The sequence below is a fragment of the Sipha flava genome, unplaced genomic scaffold (genome assembly GCF_003268045.1).
Source record: "Sipha flava isolate LNK unplaced genomic scaffold, YSA_version1 120_pilon_pilon, whole genome shotgun sequence".
NCBI classification, from domain to species: domain Eukaryota; kingdom Metazoa; phylum Arthropoda; class Insecta; order Hemiptera; family Aphididae; genus Sipha; species Sipha flava.
In genome coordinates this window covers 238,842-258,242 of record NW_020271746.1, presented here as the reverse complement: position 1 = coordinate 258,242, position 19,401 = coordinate 238,842, and the positions used below count along the sequence as shown (strand labels likewise).

General features: G+C 29.1%; 1 protein-coding gene across 2 annotated transcripts in view; it reads right to left on the bottom strand.

Annotated features, from left to right (window-relative positions):
- The window catches only part of LOC112693953 (inactive ubiquitin carboxyl-terminal hydrolase MINDY-4B), a 29,720-nt gene extending 19,608 nt beyond the window's left edge, over positions 1-10,112 (bottom strand). For both annotated transcript variants that reach the window (XM_025569233.1, XM_025569234.1), the window contains exon 1: positions 9,830-10,112. In XM_025569233.1, the coding sequence (XP_025425018.1) occupies positions 9,830-10,076 (247 nt within the window). In that variant the 5' untranslated portion in view covers positions 10,077-10,112. The remainder of the gene's footprint in view (positions 1-9,829) is intronic.
- Between the last annotated feature and the right edge of the window lie 9,289 nt (positions 10,113-19,401).

The window sequence follows — 19,401 nt, the reverse complement described above, 5'->3', positions numbered from 1 at the left end:
AGGCGGAAAAAAAATTGGCACAATATAATCAGTGTTAAGTAGTACCTATCGATGTGATGTGAACGAAATAATAGAAAAAAAGAAAAAATAATTTTCAAAGGCAAATTAAAAAAAAATAATAAATAAAAATAAAAAATAAACAATGTAAAGAAAAAAAGAAAAAAATTACCTCTGTCTGCTGTATCTGATTTTCGCTTGTTAAATGTACTCGTACACAAAGTGTATTTCCATAATAACAAATGTATAGAAATTTTATTTGTTTTTACAAGTCGACAGGTCTCCGGCCAATGTTAATATGCATATTTGTTTATGTGACAATATTATGATAGTATATAATTATTTTTTATACAAAACGAAATCAATCGATAAAATATTACTAATTTATGATTGAAAAAAAGTGAAAAAAAAAAAAGAATTATATTTGGTATGTACGTATAACAAATGTTCAAATAACATTTTCATTATTCAAAATATCTTAAAAATACGTTTCATTTTTTAATATAGATCTTAAGTGTTTTTCTCTCAATATAATAAGTATCCATTTCCTTTTTTTTTCTTTTTTAAATCGTAAAATTTTTATGCACCACATTTTATGATCCTTAAAACCAATTTTAAAATATTAATTTAATACCTACAGCGTTCATAATTAATGATAAAAATTACTTTCATTCATATAAAACCACTGAAAATTAAATTAAATAAAAATCGAAATATGTTCATCATTTACATACTCGTATATAAGGTTTATTTTATCTTTTTTACATTTTCCATTTTTATGAATTAATTTTTTTTTTAACTCGGTTGTTATTAAATTATGAATAATATTCTTATACTCAAATAATAAAATTGCGTATTAAGCATTTAATACCTGCATAGGGTTTAATAGATGGTCAAAATAATTTGAATTTATAATGTATTTCTTTTTCATTCATATTAATTGCTTGGATAATATTAACATTTTGCTGAAGAAATAACCGTGGATATAAAATAACAGAACAACAGTTTCTAGTAGACGGTTTGTTTTTATTTAATAGCAATAATTAATTAACTTCTTCCACACCAAAAAAATTTCATAGTTAAATTCTTTCTGTAAATTTTAGAAAATTTTAGTGATTATAAAAATAAAAACGAATTGAGGTAAGCAATATTTATTATAGGACATAGTATCGTATTATTTATTATCATAAAAAAAAAATTGTTTTCATGAATTTGATTACTGTAAGAAAAATAATAAATTCAAAATATAATTATATTAACTATATTATTTTAACACTTAATTCATATATTTATTTTAATAACTGTATAAAATTTAAACTTTCTAATGGAATAACTCAATATTTATTTCAAGTGTAACTTTCAAAAATAGGAAAATGGTATTTTAAATGCTTTATATATATATATATATATATTGGACAAGATACAGGGACTGAGTGTCATTATTTGTTTTACTTAGTTCATTCAATATAAGAAAATATATTTTTCTACAGTAAATAATTACAAAATTTATCGGAATAAATTTTTATATTATAATCACAAATATAAAAATATTTAAAGTTATTAATTTAAATTTCATTGGACTATATTAATATTTAGTTGATTGTTTAGGAAATAGAAATATGGGACATAAAATAATTTTTAAAAAAAAATTAATAAGAAAACATTTAAATGTTTAAAATCAAACGAAAGGGTTTCAACGGAACTCTATAAAATGTAGTGGGTCTTAGATTTATAGTATATAGAGTAAGTAAAAGCTAATTAAGAACATTCAATTTACGTAGAGTCCTAGAATTTTAATTCTGTTTCAGATGGTTGTCATAAAATAAAAATGTACATTTTGATGATCTTTGATGATTTTTAACTTAATTAAACAAACGCATGTGTAGTACAAATTTCTTTTCTTAAATAACAACCACCTATTGTAGCCACTAATTATTTTTTTGTCTTAGTTTTTGATGAATTTCAATAATTTATTATTAAATTATTTATATTAATTATATAATTATATATATTTATATATTCATAAGTTAGTAAAAATATACAATTATTTTTAATTTACCTCATAAAAATTAATTTAAATTTAAGTGTTAGTAGTAGCCACTCAAAGTGTCTGTAAATTCCTAGCTATCGATTTGGAAACTTAAATGCTCAGTTGGTTGGTGTTTTATTTTTGGATCAAGTGTGTGTTATTATTTTAAATTAAAATTAAATATTTCACTTTCAGTTATTACCATATAATCCCAAAGCCTACATTGATAAAATACAATCGTATTATTGTATTGAATCTGATTTTCAAATTTTTCTCTCGTTGATAAAATTATTAGAGCAAAAGTATTTTTTTCAATGATTCGGCTTTTATTACTACAATTATTAAGGCAATAAGTAAATGACAAGTATCATAAGCCAGAAATGGGCAACTTACATGAGGACAGATTTTCAAACTATTAAAACGCTTACAATAAATAATTTGAACATTTTACATTCATAAATATTCCACTATTAATAACTGTATAAGTACGTTAATAATGTTTAATTTTTAAAAATAGTTAAAAATTAATTAATAGCATATGCGTAAGTCATGTACCATGTTTATACTTTTTGTAGATAATAAATTTAAAACTACGTTGGAACAATTATATATATATATAGTTGGACTGGTCGGATTTAACTTACTAGCCGCCAACAAATACTCGTCTCTGGTACGGACGGTTAACGTTATCATTTGATTTACATAAACCGATAAAATGCTAATCGTTTTAAGGTGAAATTAATAAATTGTATTTTAAAATAACGTAGTTGCATTATCATGCAAATAAAAACATTCGAAATTTATATTTATGATTTATATTTAAATATTATTTAAATATTATCTAGATAAGTTCAGGTAGTTGTAATGCGTGAAAGTAAAAAATAACGTATATTTCATACCAAGAAGAGTAGCTGATGGTTTTTAGACATTCCGTGTAAAATCGATGTTGATTTATTTTACCTTTTCGTATATGCATATAAATATACCATAATATGTGAATTCCATTCGTGCAGATGATATGTATCGTGGAAAGTGTTAGTTTTCATACATTTCCGGACAAAACGGTAAAAGTAACTGTATCTAAACAAAAATACTTGAGAATTCCATTATACGGATATGAAAACGAGATATGCCAGTTATTCCTTTATATTAGTACACAAAGGATATGTGCATATAAATTCTTGCAGTGGTGTTTATTGCTGCTAAACACGTGAAAATTATTCCCTTAGATCGTCTGAAAATCAAAAATATTTGTAAAGTTGCTATAAAAAACCACTTGGAGTATGGTAGTGGAGAAATACAATGTGAGTTAAGTAACTTTTTCGTATTGTTTGATAATGAATAAGACAGAAGACTTGTAAAATTAGCATATTTGTTTTGCATAAAAACAAAAATATCAGAGTACAAAACAAACACCTTTCATTCTTTCACATAACAAGTTTTGAAATTAAATTGTGTATACAAATGCATATTTGAAGTTTTTTTTTTATTGTTTTAAGGACATATTTCTTTTATTTTATGCTTTTAGATGCATGTTTCAAATTATTTTTCATTTTATTTGTTATTATCTGTTATTCTTATCTGTTGACGTTTTTATTTCATCTAATATACGACCAAATTATTGTTGAATTAAAAATAATTTTAAACTTTGATCACATACTATGATTGTTCGCAGACGCATGTTTTTCCTAGAAATACTTCTCGATGATTGCCAATTAGATTAATTTTATTTATGAATACGTAGACTACATTATACAATTTCCGGTAGGACGTTAACGGTTTTGTTGCGGACTTACATAAATGTAGGTCCTTACGACTCATAAGACATGGATGGGACCACGTAGATCATAAATAATAGAAATCGGGAAATGATTATTATTAATATAATATTCGTATTCGTATGAATAGAAAGGAATGATTAAGACCCGAGGGTGACACGAATATGAGCTGTCAGGCTACATTTCAAAGTATTATAATAAATGCAATTAATAAAAGCACATAAAAAAATATGAGAAATGTGCGAATAGTAATATTACCGAGGTCAACCATTTAAATTACAATTTAGCACCTCAGGGTAGTAACAATAATTGGAAATAATTTATTACATAGAAATGCGCGACTAATTCCCACGAGACTTAAGTATATAAGGGGGTTAGGAATAGACCAATATTCGGATGTGGTTCACAGGTATAGTCGCAAGCACCTTCACGCCAGATCATTTTTAAATAGTGTTTTTGTACTTAGAAGAATTCTTAAATAAACAGTTAAATTATATTTGAGTATTTTTTTATTTTTATTTGGAATATTATCCTAAAAACTTAACCATCGTTACGATTGGACGACGGCACGCAACAGTTTCATAAAGAATACCGAAATATGTTGTTGCGCCTACTGACATTAGTCAATCCGCTGTTCATTAATAATTTAATATTTTAGTCCATTGTTTCTCAACCTTTTTAGTGTCGCGACCCCCAAAATAGGTATAAAATATGGTCAATCACTTCGCGACCCCCCTCCCTTCATCTATATTATGTAAAAATTTATATTTTGTAAATCAGGGGTTTATTATTTTTGACCTACGCGACCCCAATTCAAGGTGTTCGCGACCCTCTTGGGGGTCACGACCCCCTGGTTGAGAAACACTGTTTTAGTCAATAAGTCTTAGTTCTGTAGTCTGCGTACATACGTACTATTCGTAATTAGTTTTAACATTTTATCTTTGTGTACTATTTTAACATAAAAATGCCCAAAGATTAACAGTCTTTTAACAATTGGTTAAAGAGTTATTTGTTGGTATTTGATGCCGATGTGTTTTCGACTGATTTTGACTAAATGTTACGCAACAAAGTTTCTAACAAATCGTATAAAAAATATAAGAGCGTATTTTTAGTGTATATAATAGGGTGTTTTAGTGTATAATTGCTTGCATATTTAGTGCTTTTTTAGAGCTACAAGTCTTTTGCTCTAGTAATAATATTAGGTCTCATATATCTTATACTACTTCATGTATATTATTATTGGCAATTGGAACAGTAATATATAAATATAATAATGAACACAAGCTTATAAAATAAATTATGTTTGTACTGATATTAATTAAATATATATCTAATAAATACTAGCAAACAGATCGGTCTCTAAAGATGAAATATTAATAAAACATAACAAATATAAAAATAATAAATAAAAGGACAGAGGATACTCGTACTCAATCTTCGATCACAACGACCCACAGCAAACAACATCACCAATACAATGACAACTAGAATCCACCGAATTATGTGTACTATTAATACTTCAATACTATATATATATACTATACCATTAATTAAATATTTAATCAATATATAAACTCTTCACATTTGTATTAAATAATATTTTATATTTTTTATACATGTCATATGCATTTAATACAAAAAATATATACTTTTATAATAATTATATTAATACATGGGTATCAATAGTACGCACATAAGCTAATACGGCACCCGTCGCATACATAATCACGACAATCACTGGTAATTTATATTTTTATTGATAATTATAATAATTTTTATCTATATAATATATTAACATACTCCTACAATTATTATGATAATGGTCACAGTGGTTGTATTGGAATACTGATAAAAATATCAAGTCACAATTTAATAGACTATGTTTTTTTTTTTTTATAATAAATTTCTGTCAATCTTACGTTTTACGTCAATCGCTTTTATTAGTTAGAATAATACAGTTTAAAACTTTAAATATTTATTCATTTAGATTTAAAAGAAAACTTATTAATTTAACTAATATATTAAAACAGAATTTCTTGACAATTTAAGTATAGTTAGACTTAGTTTTCGAGGTGTCGTGTTATTACTGACGGTACCATTTCCGACAACTAATTAATTTCACTACATTTGTTTCCCTCCAAGCTATCATATTCATAATTTTTAGTAAAATCAATGTTTCTTCTTATAGAATTAACTTCAAAATAAGTGTATTTTTTTATCCATATATAATTTGATTGCTTTTAAATACCATGGGTTACTTTTTTGAGTGAGTCAGATATTTTTCATTTAATTACTTAGATTACTCAATCTCAGTAGGTAAGTATTTTGATTTTTGTCATTAAAGCAATTTTAAAATTAAAAATATAAATATAATTTGTTTTAATAAAATAATATATTTATCAGATATTGTAATATATTTGATCGTTTTGCTAAATATATTCTTGGTTAACTTTAAAATCAAAATATCTTAGTAAACAAATAACCAATATTAGAATTGGTTATATTTCTAAAAGAAATTTTATTTATACTTTTGCGTTTTATCTTTATTAACTTATACATACTAATAATGTTTATTACTACTTGAATTAGATAAAAAATTTTGAATATCTACTCAATTCAATTTATGGAAATATTGTAGGAAAAAAAATGAATTAAATTTGTTTCTATTAACGTATATTATTGAGCATATTGGTCCTACTGAACTAGGACCAAAACAAAAAAAATTAAAATTTATATATGTAGTACATCGTAGTCATATTATTGTATTCAAAATGTATAAATAAGTTTACAATATGGAAGTTTATATAAAATAAGTATTTAATGTTCTTCAAATTGTATTTGTTTTCGTAATTATTGGAATAATAAAAATATATGCTTATTTAAATTACTGAAAATGTATTAATTATCAAAAAACAATTATAAAACAAAATATGAATAATTTTGCATCAAAGTCAAATCCATCTGAATAAAAAATGAATAAATATAATAGGTAGAATGAACGCGATCGAAATATCACACTCAGACCTTTATAATATAATTAACTTTACTGTAAATTAGTAGTTGACAATTATGTAAAATAATTATAATCGTTTTATTATTTATTTTTAATCTATATTAAAACATTTATTTAAAAAAACAAAAACGGAACTCTTTAAGCAGTATGTAAAACGGTACTTATTGATTTACGTTTATAAACATTTGTCTAATATTGATTTCTGCAAATGTTTTGTGTGTTGAAGGTTATTACGTGTTTCAAATTTGTTACATTTTTCTAGACAATTAAAATTATTACAGGCATAAAAAATTATTGTTATAGAATCGATAAAATACAGGTGAAATAACAATGAACAAATATCTTTACACTATACATTCTTAGTACGGAAGTTTCTATTTATTAACTATAAATTATTTACTAAATTTGATCGAATTAACTGGTAGATATTTATTATTTTATTAGGTCAACTTTTAATTTAACTATTAAAATTGTGTTATATTGTATATGTTATATATTGTATGTTTAAATATTTTCAATGATTTAAAAAAAAATTAAATATTTTTTATTTCATTCTATACCATTTATAGTAGTAGTAGATTATTATATTTTAAAATTTTAATATTAAAAAATAAAATGACACAAATAATAAACAAATACATAATATTAGGTACAAATGATTTATTTTTGATACATAAAAATTTAAGTTAAAAAAAAATACAAAGCAGTACGGTTTAAAAAAATTATTATATATTATTATGCTATGTTGTGGTACCGGTTCTAATTACTCATAAAATATAACAATGCTATCTTCTGGTATAGTCATCATTATTTTCTTGAGTTAAACATATTCATAAATAAGTATTGGTAAAATTTTTCAGAATTTAAAAATGTACTATTTATATTTAATTTTTTTTTTTCATACAACCAATGTTTTCAACAGTCAGAAAATACGAGTATTTTATAAATATATTTTAAACTTTTCAACAGTCTCGTAACAAAAAAGTTAACATGTTTGAAACAATATACTTTAAATATATATAATACAAACATATGATAATGGTCTTCGTAAGTTACGAAATTTATAGAAAAATAAAGTTTATTTCAGAACTTTACGAATTTGAGGTACATATTTATTTATTTGTTTAACACTTTTTTTACTTTACATTGTATTCAAATTGTTCTCAAACAAACCGGTATTTTTTTAATTCCCTAAAAATATTTATTTAAAAGTATGTTTTATTTGCAACACTTTTTACCATACTTCTGTAAATACTAAGCTAATTAAAGTTTTATATTTATGACTCATGTATCAATTCACACAAACTAATTAATTTTATAAAAGACAAACATACATTATGAAATAAAATGTACTAAACATTTTAGAATTAACACTGGTTCAACTCCTCTACGAGTATTGGATGCATATACCTTTTTTTCTTAAAAATCAAAAAAAATTAGCATAATTCGTTTATAAAATTACATAATTATGTCATATGTGATGATAATTACATGATAATGTGTAGTATTAATGTTTTACAAGTGTAATAATATTTTTATGATTTGTTAAAACACGAATTTGAATGTTAAACTTTTTATTTTTCAAATAAAAAAGGTATTCATCATAAATTCGTAATAACCCTATACATTTCATTATGAAAACTGGATATCATTACAAAAACCGTATGAAGTACCATGAGAACATTTGAAATTAATACATTTATTTGAAAGGATGATATTGGATCGCCACTTATCAGTAAAATGTTAATCACGTATCTGTGTATTTTTAACTGTAAAAGGTGTATTATTATACAGTTGTGAGAAGTCTAGATCTCCCTCAAAAGTTGTTACTAAAACACAATAATCACTGACAATAATTAAGACGTTTTTTATTATTACATTTTGGTATAATCGGTCATCGAATTCGGATACGTGATCCTATATACGCGTGTGCAGTACTCGTACCGGTAGGAGTTTCCAGAATCACGTACGGTTTAAACGGTTTATTTATTCGAGATAGACGTGGCTTGAAAACTATTGCCGGTACAAAAGGCGCGAAGGCGTCGGTGAACGAATTGACATGCAACGATCGCGTATAGAAAGTCTCGTGTGTATTTGAATTGCAATGCACGTTCAAGAAGTCCTGAACACAACTTGTTTAACCCTTTCAGATTACGCCGCGTGCGCTTCCGCACAGGACTATTATAGATCACGAATTTCTTCGGTACCGCAACAAGCGCTCGCAGGACAAACAACGAGACGTCGAAGCGGTTATTGAATGTTCTCGTTGTGCAGAAACGCTGAAACATTATTCGTTCCAACGCGACAGTAAATAATTCCGTTCATAGTGTATTAAATTACGCTGCAGTATACTATATTATTATCAACAGCATGCGTGGGCGTTTCGACAAGACGAACAATATGTGCGTGAGCATAAGTCATATGTTTACTATAATATATTCTATTGTGCGACCGTTCTCCGAATGCGATAAAGTGTAACACATAAAAATAGCGTTTTTTACTTATGGGGCTGAAGTAACGAATGAATTAGTGTTATCCGAACGAACAGTAGTACAAAACTAATGATTATAACTTTCGCACGTTCGTATTTGATGAAACCACGAGATACCATTCGGTACTGATGATGGTCCGCAAAAAAAGAGCTTCGGTGACGGTTCGACTGCTTCCGAATTTCGACCCTTCCGCCACCGTTGTAGGAAAAATTAGAAATGTTTAATGATCACTCATTGAATGTTAGCGATTATTTATTTTCTTAACTCATACTCGAAGTGACAGTGCAATTTATTTAGTAAAATATTTTTTTATATTTTTTTAACGCTTTTAACCCTGTTTATCGCCAAGGAAAACCGAGTAGATTAGAAGCTAACCACGTGAACATTTTTATTCGAATCCTGTTTACGAACACTCTTCCAGGTCGTATTCCCGTGGTTAACCGAGCCACCTCCCCCAAGACGTGTACCGCTGAAACGTAAAAAGCGTCGCACGCAAATCCCACGGAAAACCTGCGCTTACCGTTTTTCGCATCCTTATGCGCGCGGGCCATGGTCTGTTTGTCGACAACTACGGTCGCGGCCACTGCCTTGGCGACGGCTCCCAGCTTCTTCGCGGACCACGCCACGCCACCACTGTCGTTGCCACCGCTCCCGGCGGTCGTCTCGATCGCGGTCGCGGTCGGCTCGCGGCCCGTGTCACCACGGTGGTTATTGCGACGGTCAGCACCGGCCACTTTCCCGGGACGCGCGTCCCGTAACAACGGCATGTCGCGCTACGTATGCAGCTCGCGAAAGAAGACGGAATTGGCACGGAACCGATCGTGGTATGATGGTGCCGTGGGTACTAACGGCATGAAAAACTTATGAAGACGGATTGAAAGACAGACAGACAGACAGAGAGAGAGTGAGTTTGAGTGAGAGAGAGTGAGAGGGAACGGGAAAAAAACCGACAAAAGAAAAGAGTTTCTCTCGTGTTCGGAAACCATTATACGCCCGCACGGATCGTTTTCACGCCATAACGTAATCAACGCGACAATCTTTGCGCGAACAAAATACCTAAAACTTATAACCCTTTACCCCGTCTGACCCTTAGGCAAAGCAAAACCGCACAAATCGTAAATGCGGATCAATGCGCGGGCGCGTCGATTTTCTGAACGTTCGTCGTTTTCACACGATGTGTGCACGGGACAAATCTGCGCACAACCCCGATAGAGGGGGGGGGGGTCATAATTACCTGAATTTCACCACGGCAATTATGCTGTCGTACTCGTTCGTCCGTTCGTGCGTGTGTTTCCGAACCGCCCATTAAATCCCGTCACGCCGAGGATTCGTTGCCCCACGTCGAAAACCGAAACCCGTGGACCTCGTCCAACCCGTCGTACCGGCGCGGTATGGTACGGGTACCCGCCAGCAGCCAACTCCCCATCCCTGACGGCGTCCGTTGATCGGATCCACTAGCGTGTTTGATTGTCGTTGATCGTTTATCGTCCGAATCGTGAGACCTCGTCGTCGTCTTCCGTATTAACATTCTGCGATTGGTCTCGGAACTGCCGCCTATATACGATTACTGTCTTCTGATCGGCATACGTTAAACTGTCGCTAGTTTTTCAATGTTATCGCTTATCGATTGTTGGCAGCAGCCTATATTCTATATGATTCTTTTCTTTTTATTTTGCCGTTCCTTCGTAATCTCTACCGTTTTGCTATTTATAGGAAATATATTGATTCGATCCATATCTAAAATTGGAAAAATTCGAAGTTAGGTAAAAGCTATTACCGATCGTAACGTAAAAAACATTTACATTGATGTCTTATCTGGATATTTTAATCAAATTCCATATGTTAAATGTTTCGGTTCAATGATAGGTACATACCTAGAATATTCTATTTATATTAAATTATTATTAGTTCGCTAGAAATAGGAAACAAGAAATTTCCATTTAATATTGGCCTGATCTTGACCATATAACATTTATTATTAAATTCACCAATTTTGACTCTTGAGCAAATAAATCTAGTTGATGGCTTAACAATATTATATTAAACACAACTCTTACCGATGTGTAATATTTTATAGTGTAATAATCGAGGTCACTACGTCATACTTAAACTACTTTGTGACCTTACCTTGAATTGTTTTCCTCGAGCGTTATCGAAAACAACTTAATTTTAAAATACTTTTATATTTGGAAACGGGTTATTAGTTAATATGTTAAACGGGTACATTAGATAGTAAGAATATTAATATTATTTTTGTTATATTAACTAACAAGTTAAACGGGTATAGTTGTTTTCGTATAAGTTTTTAAAAAATTAATATTATTTTTATTTTTAAAGAACAACGAAAAGTCTGGAGTCTTTTCCTTGTTCTAAACTGCTTTTACGCACTACGCCCGACTATCTGTGTATAAATAGGGACGTAGTGTCAATGCTTAATTAGATATAATGTAATCATACTTAAGAGTAGACCGGTACGGTTAAACTTACAACTGTTAACTTATCGGGCTACCTTTATGTTGTATCTCAGTAATATAATAAATTCACATTTATAACTTAAACAGTGTTTTTTTTATTTTACTTCAACGGACGTGTAATTTACTGCAACAAGAGGTGACTTCGTCATAAAACGTTTTGAGTCAGTTCTGATCAGATTCGGCTCACTACAACAAGCTTGAACATAAAAAAACTATAAATTTAAAAAAAACGAAAAAAACGAAATATAGAATAAATTATTCATTAAGCAATACTTTACCAATATAAATAAGTATTTGCCGGTTTTTCATATATAATCAAAAATTCTTACTATTTATTATATTATTATGTAGCAAGCAGTAAAATGCTGGAGTCTATAAAATAATAATGTTCAGAGCAGTTACTCTTTTAACCTTTACCTTACTTATTATTGTTCGCTTTTAAAATGTTGATAACCAAATATCTTAGGTACCTCACCATGTCGTTCGGCACCGCAAGACATCATTAGGCGAAATTAATACGCAGTTGTACACCACATTATGTACGGATGAATTTGACGATTCGCACTTCATTCGTTGTTGCCGCGATCGCATCACATTATTACGTCTAATAGCTGTGGTCTCACTGGTCGCAAGGGACATTAGATATCTCAACCAAAAACTTGATTTTCGTTTCTGCTTAATAAATTTCTGTCTACATGTTTGATTTAGAGTCTGAAAACCATTTAGTGTTACCCAGCAGCCATCGCGTTATATGTATGTAGTCAAATATTTCTGAAAATTCTATAGATTATTTAAATAACATCGAATAACTGTTGCGTTCTTTTTTTATAATGCCATTCTTGAAATTATTTTATTTTTGTGTTCGTTTGTATATGTAGTTTTGAACATACGAAATAAATTTTTTTAAAAATGTAACGTGATATGCGATTATATCATAAATTAGATACCGAATTATTTTTATTTATAATAGGTAAGAATTGCTACGCCGTAAAATCAATTGTATCGAACGGCTTATAGACAAGAGCTCTTAGACTCCACGTCAAAAATATGGGTAGAAACGGATTTGGCGAAAAATAAAAAATTGTTGGCAGAAAATATGACCACCGGTCGCGAAACACCATGTAATCGTCCTCGGGGTAAATGTTCTTTAGCGAATTGACAAATTTAACGAGAACACTGTCGGTGGAACATAAAGTTATTCAAGGACACGTTCACGTTCACTACGTGGAAACAGCTACACTACGACTGCCGCAGAACCCGTACTGTACAACACGCCGATTTACATATACTGCTCATAATTTTTAGTTTTACCATTTTGCGCTGGCACCACTACCTAGATAATAGTTTGATTTTGGTTTCATTTTTTTCTTGTTTTTTTTTTTTTTTTTTGATTTTTTTTTCTCCCGACACCCAGATACTTAAAGGTCCCCGGTATTGTAGGCACGTCGCTAATGTGTATCTGATACGACGTAATATGCTTTTTGATGACACGTGTTACGTGCCCAAACGTGTACACAATTTTCTTTAATACATTGTTCTGTTTACCATAAAGGCATTAAAGGCGACCGTATTACACAACGATGTACGTTCGTTGTTGGGTAAATCGAATTCCTTCTGCTACAAGTCACGTAGACCCTTCGTCATAGTTAGCATACCGGGGCAATTTCAACGTGCACTCACTGCGTCGGCGTGCAAGTATAACAAGTATTTAGTCGAATTTGACCGTTATCCGTTGTCGATTATTAAACGTGAGGTACGAATGTGCAATTTTCCGGTAACCGACGTTTATAATCCAAACGAACCATCGAAAAGTGTTTTGTCGTTCTCGAAAGATTATTCGGCACAAACGAAGATTGATTGTTAACGAATTGTTTTTACTGTCGCCGATAGAAAAAAAAACCCAAGCACCGATACGAGTGCGGTGAGTTCAAAGAACTCGGTTGACAAAAGTTACGCGTGTTGATAAGACGGTGACATTTGCAAACTCGAATTTCTAGCAAGACATGACACGGACATTTATCACACGGCGGTTTGAATAGGCAATTTCGCTACTCCGGTGCGTTGCGCAATCGAGCGCCATTGTCCGAATCGTTTGGGCGTACGGTACGACCTCGCGATTGTTCGACCCGAGGACTATCAGTGCAAACGCAATGTCTACGAAACGGCGACCGGTCACAACTTTTGTCCGGCGCTCCTCCGATCGGACAAGGATACGTCGGAGTCCATTGGAGCATAATTAGTTCGCTGTTTGATTACCGAAAATAATTTCCGCTTCGGCCGTGTTGATTTTATCGCGCGAATCTACCGTGTTCCTTAGACGTTTCCCGACCCTAGGGATTAAGCGCGATACGTAGATACTTGAGGAGTGGAAAAAAAAAAATAAAATAAATATATGAAAATTCTAAATCAACTGTTTCGTTAAAACACTCTCAAACTACCGTTATTCGATGGTAAAACAAACTCGATTTCTCGTTCGAAAAACTTTGTTTACATTATCGCATTGCTTACGGTGTAATAATATTAAAATGTGAGACGCATTTACAATTTCGAATAAATAAAGCATGTCTCAAGTGTAAAGTATAATATAAGGTTAATAATTATTTCAATAGTTTTTTTGTCAATTCCGTGTTCTGAATGGGCTGTACGGATTAATATTTACTCTTAAACGTGCTATTTTCTTCGAAATTAAAGGTGGAATGTTTAGAAAACTTTTCTTATTACAGCAATAGAATTTATTATATTCAAAACGTTTTTGTTTTTCACGCTATTTTCTGGTTAGCTTTTTTATTTTTCAGTTTTCGTAATACAGCTAATTTAATGTAATAGCAATTAATTTCAATACAAAAATATCATAAAATAGCGATTATACATTCATAATCAATTACAGTTGATTTTGATGAAATTTCAAACAATGATAGATACATAATTGGCATAAAAATTACTATTGAACAAAAATAAAACAAAACATAAAATATTTAAATTATTTACACTTCCCTTGTGTTCTTTGACAAAGATATAACTTTATAAGCAAAATATTTTGAATATTATATTAATTTTTATTTTTAATCTTTTTCGGCTATAATTTTTTAAGTAAAACCCTATATTTATTATAAAATATGTTTTCGATAACTACTTTCAAAAATATCTCGCATCAGCAAAATGTACGATGAAATAAATTATTATTTTATTAATTATAATTTTTGTGATACATAACCCTGATACATAAAGAAAATAAACAATAAAAATAGAATTCAGTAAATTCATTATATTATTAATTTATATTTATATTTATGCGATATAAGTTTAATCAAAATTTGATCTAACTTTTAGAAACTTTTCATTGAGTTTATATATATATATATATATATATATCAATGATCCATTATTTATGAAATCAATAAGAAAAATATTCATATCTAAGAAAAATTTCACTAGAACTCTAAAATTAAAAATACTAGTTCAATCGCAACACTATAGCAGTACATAAAATCATGCATAAAACATAGAATAGTAAATTTAATTTTAAAAAAAATACATTCCTTGAATTACATAAATATAAAAAACATATAATAATTATTATTTACAACTCCACGATTAAAATTTTTGAATATTTTGGTTTTTATCGATGTCCAAAGTAACGATATAGTTGTGTGATAATTATATAGCTATACATTTCAAGACATACCTTATACGTATGTCGTTAAATTCTACGGTTAAGTAATTGTTCTAAACTTCCAAGCTTTTAAAATATGTTGCCGTGTTACCAATATCGCATAAACATTGATTGTGTCCTCTCCCCTCCGTCGACAATTAACAAATGCGTGTTAGGCTGACCTTAAATTGCATTCGAGCTTTATCATACTGCTCAAAACTCATCGTATATGCTAGAATATTATATTGCAACCGTAAAAACTACTACATTTTTCATACTGAACCAATAAGGAACTATCATTATTTTAAACTTCCATTCATTTACTGTACGTTACGTGTAAATTAATGATTAATGCAGAATTAATTTTCAAATGCAATTGATATAAAATCAGAAATCAAAATAAGGTTAAAATCCAGGTTGCACATTGTTTACTTGCATAGGTTAGATCTAATCTATTTTACTAAATAAACATCTATAACGCTTAGTTAATTAAATACATTCAAGTTAAAGTTAAAAAAAAATTAGTTTAGAGAAGGAAATATTACCTTAGACAAACTGGACTGTTATATTTGTACTATTGTATACCATATTAGAAAGGTAATTCTTTTCAACGAGAAAGTTCTATGATTTTCATCAAGTAGCGAACATTTACATACATGATAAATTGCACCTATCAATTTATGTTATTTTTTGTAGCTTGACTAAAATCCTGAAAATATTTTTGCTCGCCAACTCACATGATTTTTATTGACTTGATGTTCGCAATTAGTATTTTGATAAACCATTGTGCGCAAATGTTAGTATTATAATATTGGCCTGAACGAATACGTGCGTAACTATAATGTAGCCACTTTAAAAAAAACAAAACCATAAATTTTTCTAATTTTATATATATATTGGTACCGTATGTACAAGAAAATTTTTTATAAATAAACATTTTATATGTTATGAAAAATCACAAATCGACGAAATATAATGTAATATTTGAGGAAATAGCCATTCATATTCAATTGACCAAACTTATCCTGTGTTAAATATACACTTCAGTAGTACTGTAATAGATTGGTGTATCTTAATTCCTGATTTTATTACTGACTTCTGGCTTTAAGACTCAATGAACCATCGCTACTTGCTTCAGTGGTAATAAACGTCAGTATGAAATTCACATTTGTACTCACATTATTTTTAATTTTGTGTTGTAATAATAATATTGGCGAAAGTGAAAAATTGTATTTATTCAACGGAAGTTATGTAAGGTTGGGTTGCATAAAAATAACAATTAAACGTCAAAGAATTTTTTTTATATTTTTTACTATAATTATAATCGGCTGTCACATATGCTACTGATAGGCAATAGTGCAACAAACAGATCGGATCGACCAGGCACTGCCAGCCGCACATTTCGGTAATTAGACGAAATAAATATTGTAATCTCCCCAAAAATAACAATAATTGGCCTCCACCGCTATCACGAAAGCAATTCGGCACGCTGTATGTTTTCCGCTCAATCCTGTCACGAATTACAATGGAGAGGACGCACAGTGGGAGGAATTGCATTTCTAGCTGGCAAAAAATAGAAAATTTAGGTATGGTGATTAACGATTAGAACCAGGAATATTTGTTACCACTAATATGACGATGGTAAATATATCAAATTATGTAATAATTGTTAATTAATGAACTGATAGGAGTAGGTAAAGTACTGAAAGATTATTGAATTTAGCGTATCATATGGTAATCGCTTGTTATTCACGCAGTTTTCATTTTAGTTTGTCCATTGTCGTTATTTCATAAGTAAAAATCTAATTGTTTTTTGCTAAATCAAAAATAAATTAACCAATAGAAATAATTAAGTTACATTTGTTCTCAGTACTATTTATTAATTAAAATGTCGTAATAAAAATTCATACATATCATGAATTTAAAAAAATTCAAATTTATTTAATTTTCATTTTGTAGACATTTTTTTTAGAGGCTCTTAGAGGTGTGAATTCTTTTTTAGTTTAAGCTTATATATATACACTTTTAAATATGACATTTATAAGTTGCCCCAATTTGCCCCTTATTGAAATAAATATATTTTTCTAGGTGAAAGAAGCAACGTAAAAAATCGCTGTTTATTCGAAGTTTTGAAAAATAATGTTTTTGCATCAAGTACTTATGAATCACGAAACGCAATGATTACTTACAAAACTCATAGGCTGGGAGAAAAGTGGGAGTTTAGAAGGCAATGAGAAATTTGATTAATGTATTAAAAAAAGTTGAAGAATTTAGTAGTAAGTTAAATAAGTAAATAGTTAGACTCAAATCACTTTTTGACTAAATTTTTTTTAAAAAAAAATGATGTGGTTGGATTTAGAATTTAAAATTCTTTTATTGAAGAAATGTAAAGAATCGTATGAACCTTTTACAACTTCTGATAGACCACGTTAATCTTTTTTAGAGTCAAGTGATCGTTCTAAACGCAGACAAATAAAAAAACTTGAGAGAAATAACTTCATCATATAAATGAATCTGTGCAGTAAAATTGACATTGTATGTTGAAGAAAAATGTGCTGCATTCGATCTTGTTTCCCTCGCAACTGAGTATTCTCCTCAATATGTGATAACGATTAGAAAATTTTATAAAAATGAAACGAAAAATAAATATAGTTCTTACACAGATGATAAGGATGTAGCATTTATCATTAATACTCGCATGATTAAAAATTCTATCGCAAAACTAGATTAGGTGCTAAAAAACATGAGGTTGATATATATCCTTCGTATGATAGAGTTCAGTTAGCTAAAGATAGATGATAACCTGAAAATATTATTATAAGCGAAATAATTCCACTTTAGAGGCAAGGGAAAGTCAAAGGAAGATGCCCAAGAGGCAAGTAATAAAAACTAAAATCGATTCAGAGTACATCATTCTCGAAAATCATAACATATTTATACAAACACATATTTTTTTAATTTCTTATTAATGTCATCTGATCTATTAATTACAAGTTTAAGAACACAACTTAACAAATCAAAAACTAAATTACCTTCAGAAGCCATTAATTTACTTGATATCGAAAGCTCAGAACAGAAAAAAATAGAAACTTGTAACAGTGAAATAAGTAGTAGTTATTCTGAATTTTTATTTTTATTAATTTTTTTGTTATCCGATTAAGTATCAGATAAATTAAATATTTGAAAATAATACATTTTTTTTTTAAATTTCTTACATAAATGTTTATTGTTAAAAAATAAAACTATTTTGTTTGTAATATTATCCAACTTCATAATTTCAATGTTTACTTGCCTCAACTGTATTTTCTAAGCAGTTATCTATATTGAGATAAGTATTGAAGTAAGTTATTAAAATTAAAGTAAGAAAATATTTGTGCATATTAAATCAATAAAAAAAATATTTATTTGTGAGTGTCGAACTTTGTTTGATAGGCGCTAAATTTTTGCCCAGCTAGAAATGCAATTCCTCCCACTGTTAGGACGTTGTTCAAATTATCATTTCACCATATTGAATAATTACTATTTTTATCACTCGTTTTTGGTTTATAATAACCCAAAATTAAAAATAAATGAAATAAGGAGATTTATTTAATAGAGAAATTATATATGGAAAGATAAGTAGTGTGCTTTGGATTGATTAAATATCTTCTGGTTTAAAGGAAAGATTTTGGAGTTACAAAGGTTCCAGATCAGTGCAACTTGACAGTCTTGGAAGCTAAATAATATAGCATTTATTTCTTCCGTAGTAGATACCTAATAATATATTTTATATTCTTTGTCCGGTGAGTCCAACACTTGTATAGATATGTTAGATAGTATATATAGTTGCTTTAGAAGTTTAGTGAGGTTGAAATCAAGCAAAACAAAGATTTGGTGAGTTTACACTTTTCGACACGCGCACAGATAACTGAAATCGCAAAGTAAAGTATAAAGTAAAATAATCACACGTAGGAATAACTTGTAACA